The following is a 24,323-nucleotide window of genomic DNA, read 5'->3' as shown; positions in this document are numbered from 1 at the left end:
TTTAAACAGCATATTGCAAAAGCAACATCTCTGTCTGAGGGATTTAAGACCTATAGTCAGTTCATTTCAACAGGAATATATCCTTAACATTTTAAAACCTAGTTTTGTTCAATTTAATATATTCCAGAATTTAACAAAAGTACTTAAATTTTTTACCATATCAAGACATTCATGTCAAAACATTTTATATCCTAAAACAGAAGTAGCTTAAAATTAGAATTTCAGACTGGAAATTCTAGACAGTCAAAGTGAGGTCAGTCACATTTACATATTTTAAATTAGAATTTTACAAAGTTAAATCCTTCATCATTTTCTCTCAATTATGCTGAATTAACATTTCTTAATGAAACTTTTCCAAATTTGGAAATTTGTTATGCAAACTGGACAGATGAAGAATAATAGGAAGTAAGATAGGATGGTGAAGTCCAAAATGAAGGAGCTTTGAAATTTTCATAATTTTGAAGACATTTTGCTCTTCTGATATTGAAACAGTGGTAATAAATTCATTCTAAGGTTTTATTCCTTTTAATTAATATTGAAGCTAATGAATTTCAGAAAGATGGTTAAAAACCACTAAAACAGTGTTGGCTAGAAGAATTTTTTTTTTTTTTCCTTTTCGAGACAGGGTTTCTCTGTGGTTTTGGAGTCTGTCCTGGAACTAGCTCTTGTAGACCAGGCTGGTCTCGAACTCACAGAGATCCTCCTGCCTCTGTCTCCGAAGTGTTGGGATTAAAGGCATGCGCCACAACCGCCCGGCAAGAAATTATTTTTCTTATCAAAGTTATGTAAGATCTGTGTGGTGTTGATTACCTTATTGCTCTGATTCTTATCTGAGAGGAAAAAGCACTAAGCCTGAACGATTCCTGAAGGAAATCTTGTCTCTGCATTCCTGATCATCTCATTTCTCCCCAACACAAATAATTCTCTTTATAGCAGAAATATATTATGATCAAAAGAAAAAGAACATTGGTACTCACTCTTAAAGTTAATCTCTTTTTCAGAAATCCTTTCTTTGCTTGAGGTTAATCCCAGATCCATTAGTCCACAAGGTGGCAGCATTTGTTTACACTATTTCTGGGTTTACATAGTTGACAAGATTAGAAATTGGTTGCTAATACAAGTTCGTTCTGTTTATTATATGGTCCTGAATTAACAACAGATTATGGAAAGATGCTTCCTACTTTTTCCTTAAATGTAGCAATTATATCATATTTTACATTTTGTTTTTTATTAGGTTTTTCTATGGCCACCAGAGAGGATTGACTTGAAATTGTGTCTTTTAATGTAACTCAGCATGTAGTAGTAGTGCACGTTGCTTCATGAATTTCTGGTTTGAATTTCACATTCCTGTAGTACAGTGGTTCTCAACCTTCCTAATGCTGCATGCGACACTTTAATACATTTCTTCATGTGTGCTGACCGCAACCATAAAATTATTTTCATATATTTTCTTTTTGAGCAGGGGCTTTTGGTACACAGTTTCTTTGTAGCTTTGTAGCCTGTCCTGGAACTTACTCCATAGACTGGGCTGGCCTCAAACTCACAGAGATCCACCTGTCTCTGTCTCCTGGGATTAAAGGCCTGCTCTGCTACTGGCCAACTTCATTGCTACTGTTACAATTTTGATATAAATATTTGTGTTTTCTGGTGATCTTAGGCTACCCCTGTGAAAGGGTAATTGGACCCCCTAAAGGTTGTGACCCACAGGCTGAGAACCAATGCAATAGTGTTATACACGAAGCTGTTAACTACTTTACATCATTTAATTGGTTTTAGCCTTTGACTTATGTTTATTCAAGTTCAGATGTGTTGTGTTCAGCACTTGTAAACTCATGAGAAGTAAATGTTTATAGTTGTGTGATTGATTGATGTAAAATTAGTCACTTGTAATTAATCAATTACTGGTGTTAATTATTACTACAAGTAATTAAACACTGCCCTGTTTTAAGACAATTGTAACTATTTTAACTGTGCTTTTAACTCTCCCCTTTAGAGTAAGTCTCTCTATTTTATAGGAAGGAAGGTGAGGTAAGGAAAAATGTAACTTGTTCAGGATCAACACAGTGTAGTGTGTTTATAGTGTATGCTGTTCAAATGCTCACTGAAACTACTAGAATTAAACTTTGTTTTATAGTTGATGTTTACAAATATTTCTTTTGCTACACATCGATTTATTATGACAGCAGTGTTCATCCAGAGTTTGGGTAAATTTTAATGTGCTGTTTACAGAATAAGAATTCTATAAACAGTTTTATTTTTCTCCAGGAAATCTTTAACTTGATTTCTGAAGAAGAGGTGAATTTTAAGGAGTGAGCACCAGTGTTCTTTCTCTTTTGATAATATATTTCTGCTATAAAGAGAATTATCCTAGGGTTAGGGAAAAATGAGATGAACAGGAATGCATAGGACAAGATTTCCTTCAGGAATGTTTTCTAGGGCCAGTGTTCAAAAGCAGTATATTACAACTATATTTGAGGCTGAAAACTTCATTAGAAAGGGTTCTTACCTATCTGATTTCTTGCTGTATTCCTAGGTCTGGCACATGGTAGTTACTTAGTGACAGATATTTGCTGAGTGAATGAATGACTGCAGGGGAAAAAAAAAAAAACAGTCTCAAGGAGAGCCCTTTTGGTCATTGGTAAATTGGCTGCTTCCTACTGTGGCTTTGAAGTTTTCCTCTGAAGGAAAGCTTTCCTAGTCAGCTTTGAGTTTGGTTCAGCCTGGCTCTAGAGTGAGACTGTTAAAAAGCGCAACGACAAAAGCAAAACAAACAAAAAATCCCACTAAGTCAAAAAGTAATTTCTTAGAAAAGTTTTTAGTGTTGTAGCGTGGGAAGCCCACGTGTGACTCAGTTTCTATCTGGAGTCATTTCTCACTTTAAAAAGTCAATTTGAGTTCAAGCTTGCCTGCTCTGCTTTTTCCAATAACCTTGAGGGCTATGAGAGACTTCTAATTTATCCTGTAAAAGACACTCTATCATCTAATAAAAAAGTATACTGCTGGCAACAAACCTCAAGATAAAAAGGCTGCTTCTGAGCAGCAAGCACATATTCGAGAGGAGGCTACTCACTCAAGGACAAAAATGGTCTTATGGTTAGATATTGACTGACTGACTGTGCTGTGTTCTACTCTGCTTTTGTATATAAGCAAGTTCTAAATAAACTCTGGGCCGTTTGGCTGCTTCGGCATGACCAGACAAGACCTCCCAATTCTATCCTGTCTTTGGTTTCTTTCATCTCACTTTTCTTTGGCCTCGAGGATCCCCTATCCAGGATCTAGCTGACTTTGTAGGAGCGGGCTCCTACATTATAGAAATTGTTGTTGAAAACTGGCATGTTTGTACATAACAAGTTTAGAGGAAGGTAAAATTTAATTTTGCTTTCTCTGGATAAAAATATACAAGAGAAATATAGCAAAAAGTATTTACATATATTCATATGGTCTCTATGGGAGAAAATTATTATAAATGCTTAGAGTGTAGCGCGTAATTTGAAATGGGGATAGGAACTTCTGTCAGTTTTTTAGGGAGTGGGGGTAAGGCACTTTCTCTTAATTGTCTAGCCTAACTAGAAATAAATTCAGTTAATCTTATTTAATTGAGTTGAAATGAGATCAGGAAATTATTCTAGTATTTTTGTCCCACAAATATTAAGTCACTAATTAACTGGTAATAGTATTCTATCTTTTCAGAAGAAATACAGCCCTCAGAACAGCAATTGATAATCTACTGCAGGACTTAGAAAACCCGTTGCTAGAGATCTGTTTTCAGAGTGGTTGCTTAGGGGATCATGGGCCACTCACTGCATTTCACAGCAGAGTTCGTTAATACAAACACTGGCAGTTTATAATGACGATTGATCTCCAGGTCTGGGTCCTTAGGAGGGAACTTCTTAATCTTCTAGAAAACAATGTGTGATGAGACCTTGAGTTGTATCTTTAGCACCACCAAAATAAAATTTGTAAAATTATGTGATCAAAAGGTACTGTCAAAATGCTTTGTATTGGTTATTATAGTTCAGAAAGTGAAGCAAGAAATCACGTAATAGAGGTCTTCAATGTTTTAGTCACTTTTTACTCTGGTGGTGTGGAGAGAATCTAAGATATTACACATTGCAGTCAGTTATTCTGCCACTGAGTTTTATCCCCACCCTCTGTCTTATGTTCAAAGTTATATTGGTTTTTTATTTAAAACTTCCCTTTGCATTTCTATTTATGTTTTACAATAAGAGCCATTTTCATTTAAATTCCCTCCCATTGATTGTATAACAGGATTTAGCTGATTTTTAGGTTTTTCTTTAGTGTTTTATCTGCTTCTCTTAATGGGAAATAGGAAATGAGTTTCTTGTCTTTCTTTGTGTGCATGTTTGTGCATGCCCATGTGTGTGTGTGCGCGTGTATTTGTGTGTTGGCGCCTCATGTATATACACAAACACTTCATTGCTGTCTCCTCTACCCAGCTTATTATTTGTTACATCTGCCCTATTAACTAATATTATGGGAACACAATTTTTAATATTCATGAAGAAATATTTCTAGGCTATAATTATTTGCTTTAAATTTAGTCATCAGTTGTATGACAGATTGTTTAAATTATAGTTTTATTTTGTGTGAAGCATTGTAGTAGTGACATTTTTATTTAATATTTGTAAATACTACTTGAGAACACTACTGAGAAATATTTTCTACTTCAGTCAGAAGTGTAGAATTGAAATAATTGCTTTCATAATTACTCTCTATTTAATCCTAATATTACTAAGTACACATTTCTGATAGGATAAAAGATCATAGACAAAATATATTTTGGCTTTTTCTGCTTTCGTAGATTTTATTGACCTTTAATTTTAGAAGTTACTGTCATTTTATCAAAGATTTCTGGTGTATAGAATCTACAGAGGATAGCTTTTTACTGTGCATAGAAGAGGACAGTTTAGGATAAGTGAGTTTACCACTCAGTTGATTTAAATCAGTAGTTTTCAACCATCTTAATGCTGCAACCCTTTAATGCACTTCCTCATAAAATTATTTTTGTTGCTACTTCATAACTGGAAGTTTGCTACTGTTATGAATCTAATTGTAAATATCTGTATTTCTATTGATCTTAAGCAACCCCTATGAAAAGATCATTCCACTCTCAAAGGGGTCTTAAGAACCACTGGTATAAATGAATATAGCTTATGACATCATATACGCTTTGCTGACTTTGATAAGAGTTGATTATCAGTGCATTGATCTTTAACGGTTTCAGGATACAACTTGAGTTTTAATTGCCCTAAGGAAAAGGACATTTTACCACACTAAGCACTTGACATTCTTTGCAGTGTTTCATTATAGTCTGTCAGGTCGGGTATTTGTTCCAGCTATTTGCTGATAGCCAGAGGGAATGTCAGAGGAAATGCTGTAGAAAGTAATTGTTTTAAAACAAGCTTTCTTGGACTTATGGAACTAAAGGCAAAATGAACCAACTGATAAAATAATCAGATAAAAATACATGGGGACTTTAAAATGTAGCCTCAATTTATACTTCTTAATGTAATGAGTATATCCATTAAGTCAGAGTAATTGTCAGCAAATACCTGCTAGACAGTCCCGCTCCATTACCTCATTTTAGGTAGTCCACAAGCAAGAATAGGTTTTACACTGAAAATGTTGAAAATAAAGTGAGTACTATTTTTTTTGGTGTGAGGTTTATATGAAATTTCAATTTCAGTTCCCATAAATAAGTTCATGGTGCTTTTTATTTTGTTGAGATAAGGTAGGTTCTTCTTGCTGTGTGGCCAAGGATGATCTTTTGACTTCTGACCCTCATACCTCCATTTTGAGTGCTAGGATTTCAGGCATGTACTACCCATTTTTGTACATTGCTGGGATGGAACCCAGAACTTCCTAGATGCTAGGAAGGCACTATGCTAACTGAACTACATACCTAGGTCCTTATAAATAAAGTTTTATCAGAACACCAATACTTCTGAAATAAAATGAATACATATTACTTCCCCAAACACACTTAATGATAATTATAGTGACTTGATTTAGATACACAGTGGTCACATTATCACCACATAAAAGAAAACTATTTTTCTCAGGTTTATAATACTTGAAAAAAGGTAGAAACTATGAATAAACGTTGTGGCGAATGCACTCTAAAATAGATGAAGCACATGGCTTCCAAAACTGTAAAAATCTGGTTGCTCCATAAAGTAGGAGCAGGCCTTTATGTGAAGTAAAGTTTGCTTAAGGAATAAAGCAGATTGAGTTGTTTCTTAGAACTAGCTTGATCAAAACAGCAAAGATCCATGACTACATGTAAAGTCCCCTTAAGTACAAAGGTAGTGGTTGTTTTGATAAATTGGGCTTCTAAGCTCCACAGCCTCCAGTAGCTTGAGTGGTTGTTCTTTGTAGAAGCAGCTAGCAAAATGAACCCTTCCATAACTTATTCTCTTACTATGTCTATCATATTCTTAGGTTTATAAACATTTGAATTCCAATAATTGATGTCACTAAAAATTTTGTATGGGATCTGATGAAGAGTGATGTCATGTTTCAGAGAAGATGGACATTAGCTCTAAGTTCTTATATATGAGGCCTTTTATTTGTCTAATTTCAAAGAGGAATAAAATATACTTGATATTCTTAAATATTAAAAAATAGATAATTTATCCAGCAAATATGTATTCGGAATTATTTCTTAGTTTCATAACAGGCACACATCTGTTAGGTTAAAAATGTAATAATTAGACCTTTACAATTACTTATAATGAATGAGTTCAAAATGTTCCATGTTGGAAATGGTAGAATAGTTTGTCTTTAAGTTTGTTCTGTGCTCAGATCTTTATTTATAGCTTTTCATTGGCACAAGATTGATAACTATAAATAACGTATGGAAGTACAAAGTGCAATAGTTGCAATCAGTAGAGGTCAAAGAGGAAAGTGTGTAGATAAAAGTAACTATACCATGCTCAGAATAAAGATTTGATGGATTTATTACAGTAAATCATAAAAGTTTTTTTTTGATTGCTAGAAAGAAATGTTGTAATGCTCATTTATGAGAATAATGAAAGAGATGAGGTGGCCACGGATTTTATTTGTTAACAGCTATAAAAGAAAACAACTGTGATTGATAATTATAAATAGGAAAATACTTTAATAGTACATCAAAACAAACCTGTGTTTGTATTTGAATTTTTAAAACTAAAACTTTGAAAACTGAAAATTAATAGTTTATTTCAACATGGAAACATGAGATTTCATGTATTCCCTACACACACATCATGAAGTGTGCATGTGATTGACTGAGACATTCTCCATAGTTTTGGGCAGTTGAATGCTGATCCCCAGTTGGTGGTGCTGTTTGAGGAGGCGAAGGAGGTATAGCCTTGCTAGGGGAAAGTTGTCACTAAAGACAGGCCTTGAGGTTTCAAAACTTTATGTCATTACCAGTCCATTCTCTTCTGCTTCCTGCTTGAGGCTCAAAATGTAAGCTCTCAGTGTCTAGCTACAGCACCATGCTTGCTTGCTGCTGTGCTTTCCCACCACAAAAAGACTAGATCTCTCTGGAACTGTAAGGTGAATGCCTGCTTTTCTAAGTTGCCTCAATCATGGTCTTTTATCACAGCAATAGAAAAGTAACTAATAGAATGAGGTTTTAGTTATAAATATTTTTATTCATGATAATCTTCAAGAGAAAATAAACATTTTACTTTTTGAGACACGTAATCATATCAGATTGTAATCTGTGACAAAGTCCAAAAATTAAATAAAACTATAGAAGACCTAGCATTTGGAGGTGTGGCAGGAAGATCAAAAGTTCCAGGTCATCCTCACTTACAAAAGTCAGACATTGCTACATGAGACACTGTCTCAAACCAGACAAAAGAACAACACTAACAAAAATCAAAATTAAATGACTTTTAGTGATGTAAAAGAAAAACATTCTTACAGTTGAATTTTGTACAACCACTACAATGAAATAAGGTGACTTTAAAATATACAGATGCAGAATGATTGCCAAGAAATGCTACTTGATACCACAGTGTAAATGTGATCTCATCCCATCTACTTTATTTTAAACAGTACAAATTCTTATATATTTGTTTATGTTTAGGAAGTCTCAGACAGCATACATACAGTTTGAACCTACCCATTACTTGTAGGTAGGGTAGTTGATTACATATTTGGCAAGATTGAAATTGAAACTTGGGTTTTTTTTTCCCTCCTTTATATGTTGAGGGGTATAATTTTTTAAAAAAATTAAATTTTAAAAGCATTCAAGTGATACTGTAATGGGTCTCATTAAGATTGGGACGTTATACAATAGTAAATGATTATGTCACCGATCTGGTTTGAGAAATTTATTCTAATTCCTTTTCTAAATGGATTAGAGGGACTGAAGACATGGTTCAGCTGTTAAAGAGCACTTGCTCTTTTTGCAGAGGGTTCAGTTTCTGTCTATATCTGATGGTTCGTAGCCACCTGTAACTAGTTCAAGAGATCAAATGCTTTAATTGGACAACTGCATGCATGTGGTACAAATATAACGTACATGCATGTGCGTGCACACACAGAGACCATAATTAAAGTAAATATACATGCGTATGTGTTCATATGTAAGATTAGATTTTGGTAAGGAGCTATTAAAGTAGCTTGAGTTAGCATTAGTGCACATCCAGTACTTCTGTAATTTTGGGGAACACTGTGTCTGGATTAACTAGCAGAAAAAGGACATTTAGATGTTTGATAGCTAAGAATATTCATGCATCATTCTGTTTTTCTTGAGTTATCATTGACTTCTGAATTGCTGTGTCTTGTGTGTCTCATGCTTGTCGTTCATTTATATTGTGTATTTTTGCCTATTAATTGAAAATCCTTAAGACTTTCTCATTCTTTTTTCCCCCTCTAATTCGTTTTCTAGGGTTATTCTTTTTTTATTATATGTATAGTAGCAGAGTATAGTGTTATTCTATGGTATGCTCTTGCCTAAGGTTATGTTCTTTGAAGAACAGCCTATTCTCATTAAATGACAGTTTTGAGTGATGACTGAGAGCATAGACTGAAATTGGGCCCTTTGAATTTTAATTACTTGATATGACCTACACCAAATGACTTAACATCTACATAGTAGACATTTGGAGTTAAACTTAATGTTTAAAATAGTGCTTAACCCTCAGTGTAATAACTATTATAGAGCTTTAACTTACTGCTTTAGGAGAAAGTCCTTTGAATGACACTAATTTTATTTGTTTTTGTTTTTGCACGTATTTGTGTTCTCTAAAGATCTGGCAATATCTTTTTCATTATAATAATCACTTTCTAAGGCTGTGATCTGTTTCTTTGAAATTATAGCTCCTTGTGACTCTTGAGGCACACTATTTTGTTAAATAGGATTTTTTTTTTTTTACCAACTGTTCTTACTATGTTTTTTCTGATAAATTAGGTTCTAGTGTTTGGGGACATTAATCTATCTTGTTTGTTAATACTCATTTTTATTTTTATAATTGCATAAAGATATAACAGACTGTGAGGCATAATGACAGAATTAACTGCTTGGGCACATACAACTTTTCATTGCCTGAGCTACATTGTACTGGAAAGATGCATTAATCAGCTGTGCTTTATGGTCTGTTGCCTTGCTACTTAATCACTTGACTTATGGCCCTTTTGACAAAGGATATGTCAGTTTCTTATAGTGTAATTATGTTTTTCAACTGTTGAAATAAATCACATTCTTAAACAATTGAAAATTGCAAAATGTGAAAGAAAATGCAATTTATTGCCATGCTTAAGTACATCTCCAATAATACTATTTTTCAAAAGAAAAAAGTATGTTTGGAAATAAATAAATTTGGTGAGATTGAATTCTTTATTAATGGCAGTTTCATTCATACATATAATTTGTTTTTATCAGGTCTACCTTCCATCCCTCCCCCTGAAATTCCACCCTACTTCATTCCCTTCCAAACTCTGTGCTTTGTTTTTTAATTTTATAAAATAAGTCCACTGAATCCACTAGGCCTACATGCTACATTCATGTGCATGGTTGTAGAGCTATCCCCCAAAGCCTAGGTAGTCTCTCAGAGATTAGATCCCTGAAAAGAAATTCTCCACAGAAGTTGTATTGATCTTGTGTAGCTATGATTCACTTACTACTGCTGTGTGTGTGTGTGTGTGCGTGCGTGTGTGTGTGCGCGTGCGCACAGTGCACTGTTGTGTCTGGCAAAACTATTTTGCTCTAGATACCCACTGGCTCCTACAGTGTTTCTGCCCCCTCTTCCGTGGTGTTTCCTGAACCCTGTGGAGGAGGAAGTCTGATGTGGATGTCCCATTTAGAGCTGAACACTTCACGGTCTCTTATGCTCCTCAGTTTGTTCACTTGTATTTATTGCCATCTACTGGGATAGGGTAGCCAAACAAACTTTGATGAGGGTTGAGAGGTACACTAATCTATGGATATAAAGATAAGGACTTAGTATTGGGTTTTCCCCCTCAATGTCTGTGACCTAGTCAGTCACAGGTTTTGGTGCTTTAAATCTATTGAGAAAATCATTGGCTACTCATAACATGCATACCACTATTGTTCCAATGAAGATAACCCTTGTCAGGTCAATCCTCATTGTAGCTGCAAAGTTCAAAGCTGGGTAAGATTGTTGATTTGCTTGTTCCCTCTTAAGCATAGAACCTTACATTACTGTCATTGCTAGCCATAGGGGTGAAGCATCTTTGTCAGTGCTGGTTTGCTTTCTCCATTCCCATTTACTCAAGACTTACTAAAGGATGTGTTTTAATTTTTGTCATTTTGTTTTCTGTCTTTTTCTCACCCCCTTTCATTTGAACTGTTCTTGAGTGGCTTATTCTCTGTGATCTCTGTCTCCAGATTGCAGTCTTCCCTTCAAATATCATCTGATAGAATTGAAGTAGTGCTTTTAAGTTCTTTAGTCTGTTTTTATCGTGCAAAGTTTCAGGTTTTCCTTAAATTTTGCAGATGGTTTTGCTGGGTATAATATTCTAGGTTGATACTAGTTAGCTTTCAGAACCTAGAACACATCTTTCCATGTCCACTGGTTTTAAATTTTTCAGCTTGAATGTTATTCTAATGAACTTGACTTTGGAAGTAACTTGACCTTGCTCTCTTGGAACCTTTCATTTTTTCACTATTTTATGTTTTTAATGTCTTAACTGTATTGGGTTTGGGGGAGTTTCTTTTCTGATTCTGTCTATTTGGGGTCTTGTAGACCTCTTTTACCTGGGTGGGCATCTCTTTCTCTGAGTTTAGGAAACTTTCTATGGTTTTATTGAGAATATTCTCTATGCTTTTGCTATATTATTGTTCTTCTATCCTCATAATTGAAAGGTTATATCTTTTCATGGTGTCCCATAACTATCCTTTTATTCATTTTTAAAAGATTATCATTGACCTTTACTAACTGATAAAATTCCTTTACTTTATTTTCTAGCCCTGATTTCTGTGCTGTACATAGTGAGGTTTTTCACTTGGCTTACTGGGGTTTTCATTCTCAGAATCATTTCATTTTGGAGTTTCTCTGGCAATACTATTCCTTGAGTTTTCATGTCTTCGGTTGACTTTTCTTTATTTTTGTTCTTTAAACTATATTCATGTCTTTGTTTAAACATGGTAGTACTCTTGCAATTCTTCATATACTAGAATAATTTCAGTAGGCACCATTATTATGGAATTAATCATCTTTTGGTATGTTTGGCTTTTTTCATTTTGTTTTTCTTTTGAGACTTGCACATCTGACTTAGTTTGTTGGTTCAGTTTGTTTTGTCTTGATTTATATTGCCTCCATGCAGCATTTACAGTGTAGGAGAGGACTAATTCAGTATGATGGCAATAACTGTCTTCCTCTAGGTACCTGGTTAAAGAAATTTTCTAGTGGATAGGTTATGTTGAAGGCCTGTGGGTTGGCCTCCTGAAGCAATATTTCTGGGAACTGTAGATGGGCCTGGTGAAAATGAAGGTGGACCCTGGCGTACTTATAATATATACAGGCCTTACCTGGGGAAGATGGGTGCAAGAAATCTTGTGGGCAGACTGGTCACCTGGTGCCTGAGGTTCCTAGGAAGTGTTATGGCCTCTGTAGGGCCTACCTTCACAGAGGAAGACAGGTACTGGAGATCCCTAGGCTGTGTGATCTGGCCTCACAGCCAGTGTAGGTTGGGCCTTATCAGGGGAATCAGGTCTAAGAAGTCATATGACTAGTTTCTGGAACAGAGGGTTCTCAGATGACCTAAGTGCGTGTGTGGTGGTGGTAGTGGTGGTGGTGGCGGCGTATCTTACTAGGACATTCTTGGTTGATGAAATTGAATTTTCATTGTAATAAATTTCTATCAGTAGTTTTAATAATTGTAGATAATAGTAGAAGGCAGAAATGAAGCTTTATTTAACAGTAAATAGTAAGCCTTCTTATTCTTTGGGGGAATTAATTGAACAAACAGGTACATTTTGATTAGTTTCCATACTTTTTATTTTATTTCATCCTAATTTGACATTGCTAAACTTTTGTACTGCTCTTGTGTTATCTGACATCATAATCAAAATAACTGAAATGCCATTTTATGGAATAAGAGAATATTCATTTTAGATGGGTTCTAGAAATCCCTAAGCACCTAAAAGTTAGTGTTCACAGACATGGTGCATTTTTCAGATCTTTCCTTTTCATTTTCTTTTTTACTTTTTAGTATAATGCTAAGGCTTTGATGTTCCTAGTGTAATAGGTTTTGGGCTCAGTTGTATTGGGTTTGGGTTTGTTTTTTGTGAAAATGTCTGATTGTCTCCTAGGGCATTCTCAGATTTAGAATCCTCAGCCTCTGAGCACTAGGATTATAGAAATGAATCATCATGTCTTACTCCCCAAAATATTCATTAAATAACCAAATGGAAGAAAATAGCAATGAGTCCAAAACCAAAAAAAATAAAAATTGACTTTTTTTTCCACAGTCGAATTAAAGTAAGTAATGACACATCCTGACAGAGGAAAAGGATATCTGAGACCAAGCGTCAGCAAAGGCTGTGTCTGCAGGCCATTGTGTGGGGATTTTGGTCAGTTGATAACAGGTTAACACTTAAACTTGTTTGTATTAAAAACTAGAAGTTTGCCTATTCTTACACACTTTCACTTGTATGTTAGAGTACTTTTCATTTTTTTAGGAGTATAGATGGAGGGAATATATTTAGGAATTATATGACTGGTTCTTGAACTAGGCATTCTAAACCAACTCAGTTAAGAGTAGATTTCAGTTCCAATATCTGTCACTTGCCAGTCTGTCTTAGTCATGATTTCTGTTGCTATGATAAAATCATGTGACCAAAAGCAACTTGGGGAGGAAAGGCTTTATTTCCATATATAGTACCACAGCACAGTCTATCACTAAGGGAAGTCAAAGCAGGACCTTTTAAACAGGACAGGAACCTGGACATAGGAGCTGATGCAGAGGCCATGAACAAATGTTTATTAGCTTGTGACCTCCTCAGCTTGCATTCTTAGTGCACCTAGAACCAACAGCCCAGGGTGGAACTATCCACAATGGGTTGAGGCCTACCACATCTATCACTAATTAAGAAAATGTTCTTCATGCTTGTCTACAGACCAATATAATGGGGCCATTCTTTCATTTGTGATTGGCCATTTCTAAATAACTATAGTTTAGGTTAAAGTGACATATCCAGCACAGATATCATTTGTGTGTGTGTCTGTGTATCTGTGTGTCTGTGCATACGCACTGGGATAGAAAAGTTGTCATCAATATAATTCTGGTGTTAGAATTCATAACACAGGTGGTAGCTGAGGCAGATGTACATTAATATTATAATACCAGTAAGTCTGTCTTATTGGATTGTGTTTTTTGGCAGGGTTATTAGCTGAGTTGTTCTGTAGTTGCTGGCACTTAACTGAAATTTTTTGTAAGACTTAGAAATTAAGAAATGATTTGAGACTAATTTAGAAAAGTATTTTAATGTGTCTTTAAGAAAATTTTAATGTATATTTTTCTTAGTCATCAGCTAAATAAGCTTCCTATTGAATTATTAACTAAGTAGTAACTTAGTTAATTCTGCATGAGTATTGCACAAGTAATCCATTAAAGTATATCATCTGGCTAGCACTCCTAAATACCTCACATATAAGTATTTGTATTTATACACATATATAATGCAGTTGTATTTATATGCATTTAATGAGTACTTTGATATTTATTGGTGGGAAGATATATGTAGGTACAGAAATATATAACAGATTTTATTAGAGTTCGAGTTTTTAACCTTTATACTTTATAGTTTGACTTGCACATAGGAGGTTTGATTTTTGATTTAACCTAAATATTAGTAGCCTCGACTGTGAAGCCAGATTACCTGATAACTATCATCTCATACACTTGAAAACCAGCCAACTTTGAGCAGATTACTTCACTCTAACCCTCAGTAATCTTAACTGTTAATAGTAGTAATGTTTTCCTCATGTGGTTGTTAAGAGAATTAGTAATTATAGATCATTGGGAACTCTTGTATTCTCTAGAGTTACAGCTAAACCTCTAGAAGGAAACTAAATTTATATTGAAAAGTATTAAATATGATGGTTCATTTCAATTTTTACCCACATCAGGGCGAGTTAGATTTCTAGCTTGTATGATAGGAGTGAATAAGATATTGTATTGAAATAGCTTACTTTGGAATTTGTATTTAGAGTGGAAAGGGGTGGATTCCCTAAGTCCTCTAAAAAGGAACAGAGGAGTTTTGTTTGTTTGTTTGTTTGTTTGTTTTTGTTTTGTTTTTTTAGAGAGAGTTCCCTATTTGTGCAATAAGGGATGTGCATTAACATTTTGTAATTCAGAGAGATAATATTTGTTTTGGGAATAAGGAATGGTCTCGGTGGGAGTAAGGATTATTTAGTTACTCTGTTTTTATTAATATTCTGTCCCTTTGTCACTACCCAATTGCTTCAGTAATTCTGCTTGTTCAGATTTATTAAAATAATATCACATTCCCTGAAAGAGCAATAACAAGAATTTATGAAAAAAACTAATTGGTAATTTTCAATTGACACGTGTAATAGTTCAAATCATTAAAGGTTTCTATACTGAGGTGTAATGTGGTTATTAAAGGTAAACTTAAAAATTTGTCAGCTGTCTAGGAACAAAAGTTCACCTTGACAGGTATATATCTATATAGTTTCCTAATTCTTGTAATTTGATGTCTTGATGACTTATTCTGGACATGTGGTGTAGGGAAACTTGAAACTATGTCAAGAAGCTGTCTTATCTGTAGAGGCAACTCTTAGAAATAGAAAGTGCCAGTGAGGATATAGCTCATTGGCATTGTACTTGCGTTCAAGCCCCAGCATTGGAAGAATAAAAAGAAAGAAAGAAAAACTTAAAACCCTGAAATGTTGCTATGTATAATATCATAAGGTTTGCTTCATGATCTCACAAACAAGATGTGTTTTTCCCTCCCCATTAGTATCGAATTTGATCGGGATTGTGACTATTTTGCAATTGCTGGGGTTACAAAGAAGATTAAAGTCTATGAATATGGCACAGTCATCCAGGATGCAGTGGATATTCATTACCCTGAGAATGAAATGACCTGCAATTCCAAAATCAGGTATTTATTTTTTGTTGCCCCAAAGTAGCATATATATATAGATGCTGTCCATATTCGTGTTAGGTATGACATTATTTTCCCTTTTCCATGAGACTGAATACTGTGATTCTATATGTTGAGATGCTTTGTTTTAAAGCAGTATCTTTCCTGTAGACATTGTTTGCTTTTTGTGGAAGTTATCATTTACTTTTGCCTATAAATAGTATCTGAACATCAGAAATAATCCATAATATGTACGTGTCTCTAAATATTATAGTTATTTCTAGTTTTAAGATGTTTTTCACACAAATATTAGGTTTTTCTTTGAAAGAACACTATTTAAATTTAATTCAATAAGGATTATAGTTCATAGCAGTGCAGAGCTAACGTGTTTCCCAGGAATGTCAGGAATTCCACAATCAGCCTTTTCCTTTTCTTTTTTCTTTCTTTTTCTCCCTCTCTTTTCTACCTCATAGAAGAAATAGATTTCCCTATCTGTTCTCAAGGGCACCTGATTATTAGTGTAAGCTCTAAAAGAAATCAGTCGTTCATGTACCCTTATTATCTTGATAAATACATACATACAGTTTTAAGTATCCTTTATCTGAAATGTTTGGTACCACAGTGTTTCTGATTAAGCTTTTCATCCATGTGCGTTTCAAAACATCTTGGAGATAAGATGTGAACCTAATCACAGACTTCACTTACCATGAATGTGTATCTTCACATCCATTGCTACGAAAGAGTTTGTGTATATTTAGCCAACAGACTTGGTGCTCCAGATGTTTTGGATTCTGGGACATTTTTGGATTAAAGATGTTGAATCCAAGGTATATGTGTTTTTATGTGCATTTTAATGATGTTAGTAATAAACTAGTGTTATGTTCGTTTGTTTCCTAATTCACCCACAACAGTTTACGAGCCGTCTATTTATCAGTATCACTCATACTTGAGAATCTATTTCAGTCTGTCTGAAATGGAGACTGCCTTTTACTTCCCGGCTGTCCAGATCTGAATAATCACACAAAAACTATATTATGTACAACACTGTCTGGCCTGTTAGCTCAGGCTTCTTATTAAGTAACTGTTATATCTTAAATTAACCCATTTTTATTATTTTATATTTTACTGTGAGGCTTATGGTATGTTACCTCTTGCTTCTTGGGCAGCTACATGGTATCTACCTCCTTTGGCAGCTACATGGCAAGTCCCTGACTCCACCTTCTTTCTTCTTGCATTCAGTTTACTTTTCTTGCCTAGTTCTATTCTGCCCTGCCCTAGGCCGAAACAGCTTCTTTATTCACAGCATACAGAGGGGGATCCCACATCAGTCTGTCTTCTAAGCAGAGAATATATTGCAAAAATGAATTTATTAAATGCTCATGTGTTAGGCATTGTCTTGCGTGCTTTAACAATTGTCTGAGATGGTTACCATTATTGCCGCATTTACAGCTGAGGAGTGCTAAAACCGAAAGTTAATAGCTTGCCTGGGATGAGCTAGGTAATATGTAGCAAATTGAGGTAGTATTAATTCTAGAGTTTGTACTTGTAACCCCTTTATACTTATTTATAGCATGTGGCCATTATAGTAATATCACTTGTATAAAATTGTACTTTAAAACATCATAGTAGTAAACTCAGCAGAATACTTGGCTCATGACAAGTATTCATCCTCATTGTTCCCTTGAGGAAAACATAATTAGAGTTTAAGTGTGCTGCCGCCTGCTCTGCCATAGCACATAGGCAAATGCTTAGTATAGTACTTTATGGCATATTACATTGGAGTAAATGGCCAAAATCTGTGGGGTTAAAAGGACCTGTACCTAAGCAAAGCTAACAAGAGTTGTCCAGTTTGTTTTCGCCAGTTATGAAATACACTAAGTTATCCAGTCTGGAATTAGAGTGCAGGTCTGTCTAAATCCATCAATGGAAAATTGAGTATATTTTAAAATGCAAACGATCTCTTCCCAGGCCCTAAGATTTGTCATAAATACAATAGAGAGCAAAATACATTACTTGCTTTTCTTAATACCTTGTTCAGTAATATACATCTTGTTTTGCCCGATTTAAACATGTATGTGTCTCAACAGTAGCTTACTGCCTTAGATGCAGACTTTTAGAGAATAGCTAAAGTCATAAATGTTCAAACTTTGAATCTTTTGGGGTATTTTAATTGGAATTTTAATCATAACTTATGTTGGTTAAGACCTTTTGAATATAAACAGAAATGTAATTTATATTCATTTATTTTTCTTAATATGATTTGGCAAAGCTTAATATAGAGCTCAACAATCTTTCATATCTGTCATTGTGCTGTGACATTCTCTGAGTCACCTGGGCATTTATCATTGTGATTAGTGGTTATGCTTTTCACATGTAGTAGAGATGATCAGTAGCAGCTTCTGGTTCGTATCTATCATACTGTGATCAGAGTAAAAAGTGTAAACTTTAGCATTGGATAGTTCACTCAGGAAATGAAATGTAGGTAATACTATCATCTCTTTCTAAATGATTGTGAAGTGATATAAACCATTTTGAGGAGTGGAGTGAACACACTGAAATTCATTATGCTCCATTGTTACTTATTTACATCCTAAAGCTTTAGCTTTTCTTTCATTCAGCTGTATCAGTTGGAGTAGTTACCATAAGAATCTGCTAGCCAGCAGTGACTATGAAGGCACTGTTATACTATGGGATGGATTCACAGGACAGAGGTCAAAAGTCTATCAGGTAAGTATGGAAACTGACTACATGTTAAAACAATTTTTTGTTTTGCAGTAATTTATGATATTCATGTGCTTTATAATTAAAAAATTTCAGTCACTGTTTAGTGTTTTTATAGTTATAACAACTGTGGTAGTACCAAATGCTTTTCTAAGAAATTTCTCATACTTTATTTTTAGAATATATCAAATACATTTACCAAAGCATTAATTTTAGTGTGAGGATTTCTACCAGTGTCTTTGTTTTACATTTGATGCATTTTGTGCCACCAACCCATATCAATAAATTATTTTTTTTTCTTCTATATCAAGGAGCATGAAAAGAGGTGTTGGAGTGTTGACTTTAATTTGATGGATCCCAAACTTTTGGCTTCAGGTTCTGATGATGCAAAAGGTACTATAATTTTCCCTCAGGAGTTCCCACTCCCCAGAACTCCTTTTAGGCACAGCTATGTAAGTTATTTATTGAAACTCATGCTAGTCCTTTGTGAATCAAAAATAATTTGAGTTAGACATCAGTTTTTCCTGAGTGAAGGAAAAATGAGTGCACTGCTTCTTCATAATAAGGTTTTTCTATTTGTGTCACACGGTGCCCTCTGAATTGCTAGCAACTTCCTAAAGATTCTTATTTTCCTTATGTGTGTGTATGTCCTCCCCCTGCCTCATGTGTGTGTCTGTGTGTTTGTGTGTCCGTGTATATGCACATATGTGTACAGAAGCCAGAAGAGGGTGTCAGGTCCCTGAGTTGGAGTTACAGGCAGTAGTGGCACACTACTGTGGGTACTTGGGTCAGAATTCCATTCCTTACAATTTTATAGCAAGTGCTATTTACCAGTGTCTACCCCTACTATTATCTTTTAACCAAGTGTTTTAGATATACCATTTAGTAAACTTTATTTCCTGAAGCATTTAGAAATTTCTCCATCTGAAATTATTTGAAATATCCAATATATTCTAAAGCCTCATGGTAGTATAATATTTTTGTTTATATCTCTTTTTTTTATCTCAATTGGCCTTTTCTGCTTTTCTTCTTTGTCGTTCTTTACTATTTGTTATTTTCTACTATTCTTCCTTTCCTGTTTTTGTAGAGGTGTTGTGAACAGGTTAACTTACTTTTTAATCAAGTATACTAATGCCTTTTGAATGTTTTTTTTTTGTGTGTGACCTATGATAATAAATGCCAATAAACCCAGCTTTATACAGATTTAAAGGGGACCATGTCCCAAAAAATTTTAGATGGAAATAAAAATTAATTACTATGGAAACTGTCAACTGATTCAGCAGTGGCTGTATTGAAAAAAAATGATGGTGAATATTATTTTTGTAACATAATTATTTATGAAGCAATAAATAATGTTAGAAAATACTGTACTCCAGTTTCTGAATTTTTCTATTTTATGCTGCATTTTTGAATGTCTGTGTAACTAACAAAGAATGTATTTTTACATTCAGTTTGCCTTCTAAGTAGTTTTTGTGTTATAATTAAACAAATATTAGTATGTCTGTGATACTTCTCAGTTGGCAAATCAGAGACCTTGTCTGGAGTCCCCACTTCTGTAGGTTTGTAAGTTAGCCAGACAAGTCTCTCTCTATTTGTATTTCCAACTCCAGAGGATCAGATTCCTTCTTCAAGCTTTCACAGGCATCTGCACACACATGTATACACACAAACATACAATCATATAAAGGAAAAAATATAAACCTTTTAAAAATAACTTTTAAAGAGAGTTGCCATAATTTTCTTTGCCTTTTTTCATTCCTTTCATTGTGTAGCTTCCACAGTAAGGACTAAATAATAGTGGTCCCAGCATTGGAGCCTTTATTTCACATATTGTGCTTTTTCTTCCCTCTTTTTATATATAAAGGCCCCTTTTGACTGTTCGGAACAATATTACTATCTATCTATCTATCTATCTATCTGCAAATATGTTTATTTAATTTGTTTTAGTTCTCAGAAGTGAAATTGCCCTATCATGATAATCTGTGGTTACATTTTTGGAACTGTCACCATATTTATCATGTTATCTATACCATTTAAGATCCCATATATAATGGGTATAGTGCCTGAGTGTTCTGATTTCTCCACATTCATGCCAACATCCTTAGCCTCTTAGTTTGGATTTACCTGCCTACCTGCCCAGCTGACTCCATCCCTCTCTGCCTTTTTCTTTATTCCCACCTTTCCTTTTTCTTTCCATATCCCCCTGCTTTCATTCACTAACTTCTTTTTTTGCCTGCCTACGTGCCTTCATGTCTTTCTACCCGCTGTTTTTGATTTGTTGTAAAATATATAGAAAAGTCTAAAAGTGGGTTTGGGGGGGGTAATTGAATATAGTTTTTATTTTAATTTCTCTACAGTGCCGTGATACATAACATCTTTCTTTATGTGTGTGTGTGTTAACAATCTAGCTATCTTTGTTGAATTATAAGTTAACACACACACACCCACAAAAAAAACAGAATTCTCATTTTTCTTTCTCTGTTTTTGCTTGAAATGAGAGTTATCTTTATATTCTGGGTATTAACCAAGCGCGTAGTTTGTATTCCACCTTTGGGTTCCCTTTTTATAGTGTTGATAGCATTTGGTACATTTATAAATTATTGTTATAAAGTTCAGTTTGTTTAATTTTTGCTTTTGTTGTATATGCCTTTAGAATATTTGAGAAATCACTGCCAAATTCATTGTTGTGAGACTTTTCTCCTGTATTTTCTTCCATGAGTTTTGCAGTAAGTCTAACATTTGTGTCTTTGACCCATTTTAATTTGTATATGGTTTAAAAATACAACTTTGTTTTTACACACAAATGTCCTGAATTTCTAACGTCTCTTACTAAAAAGATTATTTATTCTTTTCCCATTTCATAATCTTGGAACAATTAACAAAATTACACTTTACATTCATGGGTTTAGCCCTTGTCTTTTTATTGTATGCCATTGGTTTTTATGTGTATCTTCATTCCAGTACCACATTGTTTTAATAATTATAGTGCTGTTTTGAAATCAAGAAGTATGAATCTGCCATCTTTGATTGTTTTCAGGACCCATTTTGGCTGTTTTGGGCCCATTGACAGTATATATTTTATTTCTGTAAAACAATTGAGTGTTTGTAGGGAAGCTGTTCAGACTTCAGTGAATTTTATTCATTAATATTTCTGTATTTCTGTGTAATTATTTTCGTCCTATTATAGTTCATGTCTCTGACTTGAGACCTTCTCTTTTAAGCTTTGTTCTTCATACACTTTCTTCTAAGCACTGCTCTAGCTAATCCTTAGATTTCATGTATTAACATTTGTTTTTAGTTTCAACTTCTAATTCCATGGTTTTTTTTTTTTTGAGTAGCTTGTTTAGCTGTGGATCATTATAAAATGTATTTTAAATTTTTCAGAAATCTAATTTATGTACAAACAGTTTATATAATTTTAATTCCTCTAAATATGTTGTGATTCACTTTGTGGTCCAGTTTATGAACTACCCTGGTAAATATTTCAGAGGCATTGAGAAGAATCTCTACTCTGTCTTTTATAGAGAATTCAATAAGTGTCATTTAGGGAACTCTTGGTAGTATTGTTCTGGTTTTCCATATCCTACTGATTTTTCAGGTTATGAGATAGAAACATGAAGTCTAATTTATTTCTATGTTCTGTGTAATGTTTTTCCTTTCTTTTTTTTCCTGCAAACTACAGACTATTTATATGAGAGTAGATATAAAAATAAATCTTTGAAGTGACACAGGCATGTTTTCTGGAGCTGGCTCAGTGGTTAAGTGGATATTCTGTGTTCATTTCCAGAGACTTTAAGGACTCTGGCCTCCCAGGGCACCTGTATTTACATGTACACACACACTCACACACATACTCAAAATTTAAAAATAAATCTGGACAAAAAAATAGATAGGTGACAATAAATGTGTGTCCCATTTATTTATTCAAAAGAAGTAACTACAATTGCTAAATGAGTTTTGTTTCTGTCTACTTCTTAGGAATTAGTCAATGAATTGCTCATAATCTGGCACTAGCTGCAATTTTCATTGTGTCAAATAATCCCTTTTTGAAGTCCCACATATGCCAATAGAACCTGCAATAGTTGACCAGGAAGGTAGCATGCCAGTGACTCTTTCTGTAAGAAACTACAACACAGTCTTGAGGTACACTTTTTTTTCCCTTAATTTCTGTACATGTTAGGGCAAAAGCTGGGGAAATCAAGAGTATGTGGGGTTTAATGGCTCTGATTGATTATTTAAAAATAAAAACCTCACACAAGCTATATTTAGAGACAGCATTAAAAGAGATAACTTAACAATTAAAAGTACTTTCTTGTCTTACAGAGGGCTATATTTGGTTCTCTGTAAGCGGAGACTCCTCATTCATTTTCCAGTGTCCAGACCCAAATAATCACACGAAAACTGTATTAATTAAAACACTGTTTGGCCAATGATTCAGACATATTCCTAGCTAGTTCTTGCATCTTAAATTAATCTATTTCTATTAATCTATATATCACCATGAGGTTGTGGCCTATTGGTAAGGTTCTGTTGTCTTTTTCCTTTGGTGCTACGTGGTGTTTTCTTGACTCAACCTGCTTTCTCTCTATATCTCTATTTAGATTTCCTGTCTTGCTTTACTCTACTAAGCCATTGGCCAAACAGCTTTATTCACTAGCCAATGAAAGTAACACAGTAATACAGAAGGACATTTTACATCATTTCTCAGCACCCATATGACAATTCAGAACCAACTTCTATTTCAGTTCTAGGGGATATGACTCCCTCTTGTCTCCACAGGCTCCTGCATGCATTTGGTGTACTTTTAGTTACCCAGGCCCACGTACATACCTACACATAATAAACTTTAAAACAAAAAAGAAAAACCTGAGTTCAGTTCTGCCTGACACATAAAGTAGAGATGTATGCCTTCGTGTATTTTGAAGCTGTTATCTTAAGGGCATAAACCAATTGAAGGTTGGTATATGTTGGTAAATTGCCCCTTTATTAATACATAGTACCATTCTTTAAGTCTCTTAGTAGTCTTCTGAGAACTACACCATTGAATATTCATGAATCTGAAATCTCTTCTTTATACCTATTTGTATTAATATTTTATCTTTCTGTTTTCTTTTATGAGCCTTAAATATACTATTTTCTTTCTTGTCAGTATTTTTATTCTTCAGGTTAATTCTTATTTTATTTTGTAGTTTACTGATTCACTTGTCTACCTCCATTTTTCTAAAATTTTTCCTACATTCTTTTTATTCTTCAAAGTAAATTTCTTTTTTTATTTTGCTCTATAAACAGATATCACTCAGGGAAACAAAACATGCCTGTGAATTACATGGGACCCTTGTGACCCTCATCTATGTTCCCCTTAGCTTGACAATACTTTGTCATTGATTTAACTTTTCTCTTCTGTGAAGGTCCACATAGTGAATATTGTTAACTAGGAGGACCATGAAGTGCCAGCTATACACACTCCCCTCTATTGCTGTAGTACAAAACCAACTGTTGAATATATAAATCAAGACCATGAGCCTGTATTAGTAATGTTTTGTAAAAACAATGGTCACAGAGTCCCTGGGTTATTTTCAGAATATTTCCTGTATTTCATATGAGATCTTAGGTTTTGTGATAGTTCTGGTAAACAGCATTGTCAATTTTATTTGTGAGTATTTTTTTCTGTTTTATGTAAATACAATGTATATTCTGTTTTTTTTTAAATAGCATTTTGAAAAATAAATTTAGGGAATTGATTAGCTCAAATATTGCAGATTACTAGATAATAAACTTTGCTCTATAAGGTAATTGAATTTTTGAAAATTTATTAATTTTTATTGAGCTGAGGAATCAGATGGTACTAAGGGAAAAACCATTCCTTTACCTAGTAACATTGAGGTAATAAAACTTTTATAGAACACTTAATGTTACATATCAGACTTATTTCCTAGTGCCAACTAGATAATGAGTTTGTTTTTCTCGTCCTTCATTGCTATATGGTTTTTCCATCACTCATTTTTATATT

At 34.1% G+C, this 24,323-nt stretch overlaps 1 protein-coding gene across 6 annotated transcripts in view; it reads left to right on the top strand.

Annotated features, from left to right (window-relative positions):
* Cop1 (COP1 E3 ubiquitin ligase) overlaps positions 1-24,323 on the top strand; it is a 122,918-nt gene that overhangs the window by 63,734 nt on the left and 34,861 nt on the right. For all 6 annotated transcript variants that reach the window (XM_041662936.1, XM_041662934.1, XM_041662935.1 and 3 more), the window contains 3 exons: positions 15,467-15,610; positions 18,211-18,319; positions 18,625-18,706. In XM_041662936.1, coding sequence (XP_041518870.1) covers positions 15,467-15,610; positions 18,211-18,319; positions 18,625-18,706 — 335 coding nt within the window. The remainder of the gene's footprint in view (positions 1-15,466; positions 15,611-18,210; positions 18,320-18,624; positions 18,707-24,323) is intronic.

The sequence above is a fragment of the Microtus oregoni genome, unplaced genomic scaffold, assembly GCF_018167655.1.
Source record: "Microtus oregoni isolate MIOR12 unplaced genomic scaffold, Mior012 000013F_ref0000133, whole genome shotgun sequence".
Taxonomy (NCBI): domain Eukaryota; kingdom Metazoa; phylum Chordata; class Mammalia; order Rodentia; family Cricetidae; genus Microtus; species Microtus oregoni.
Note: the sequence above shows the minus strand (reverse complement) of the source record. Positions and strands in the feature narration are given on the sequence as shown.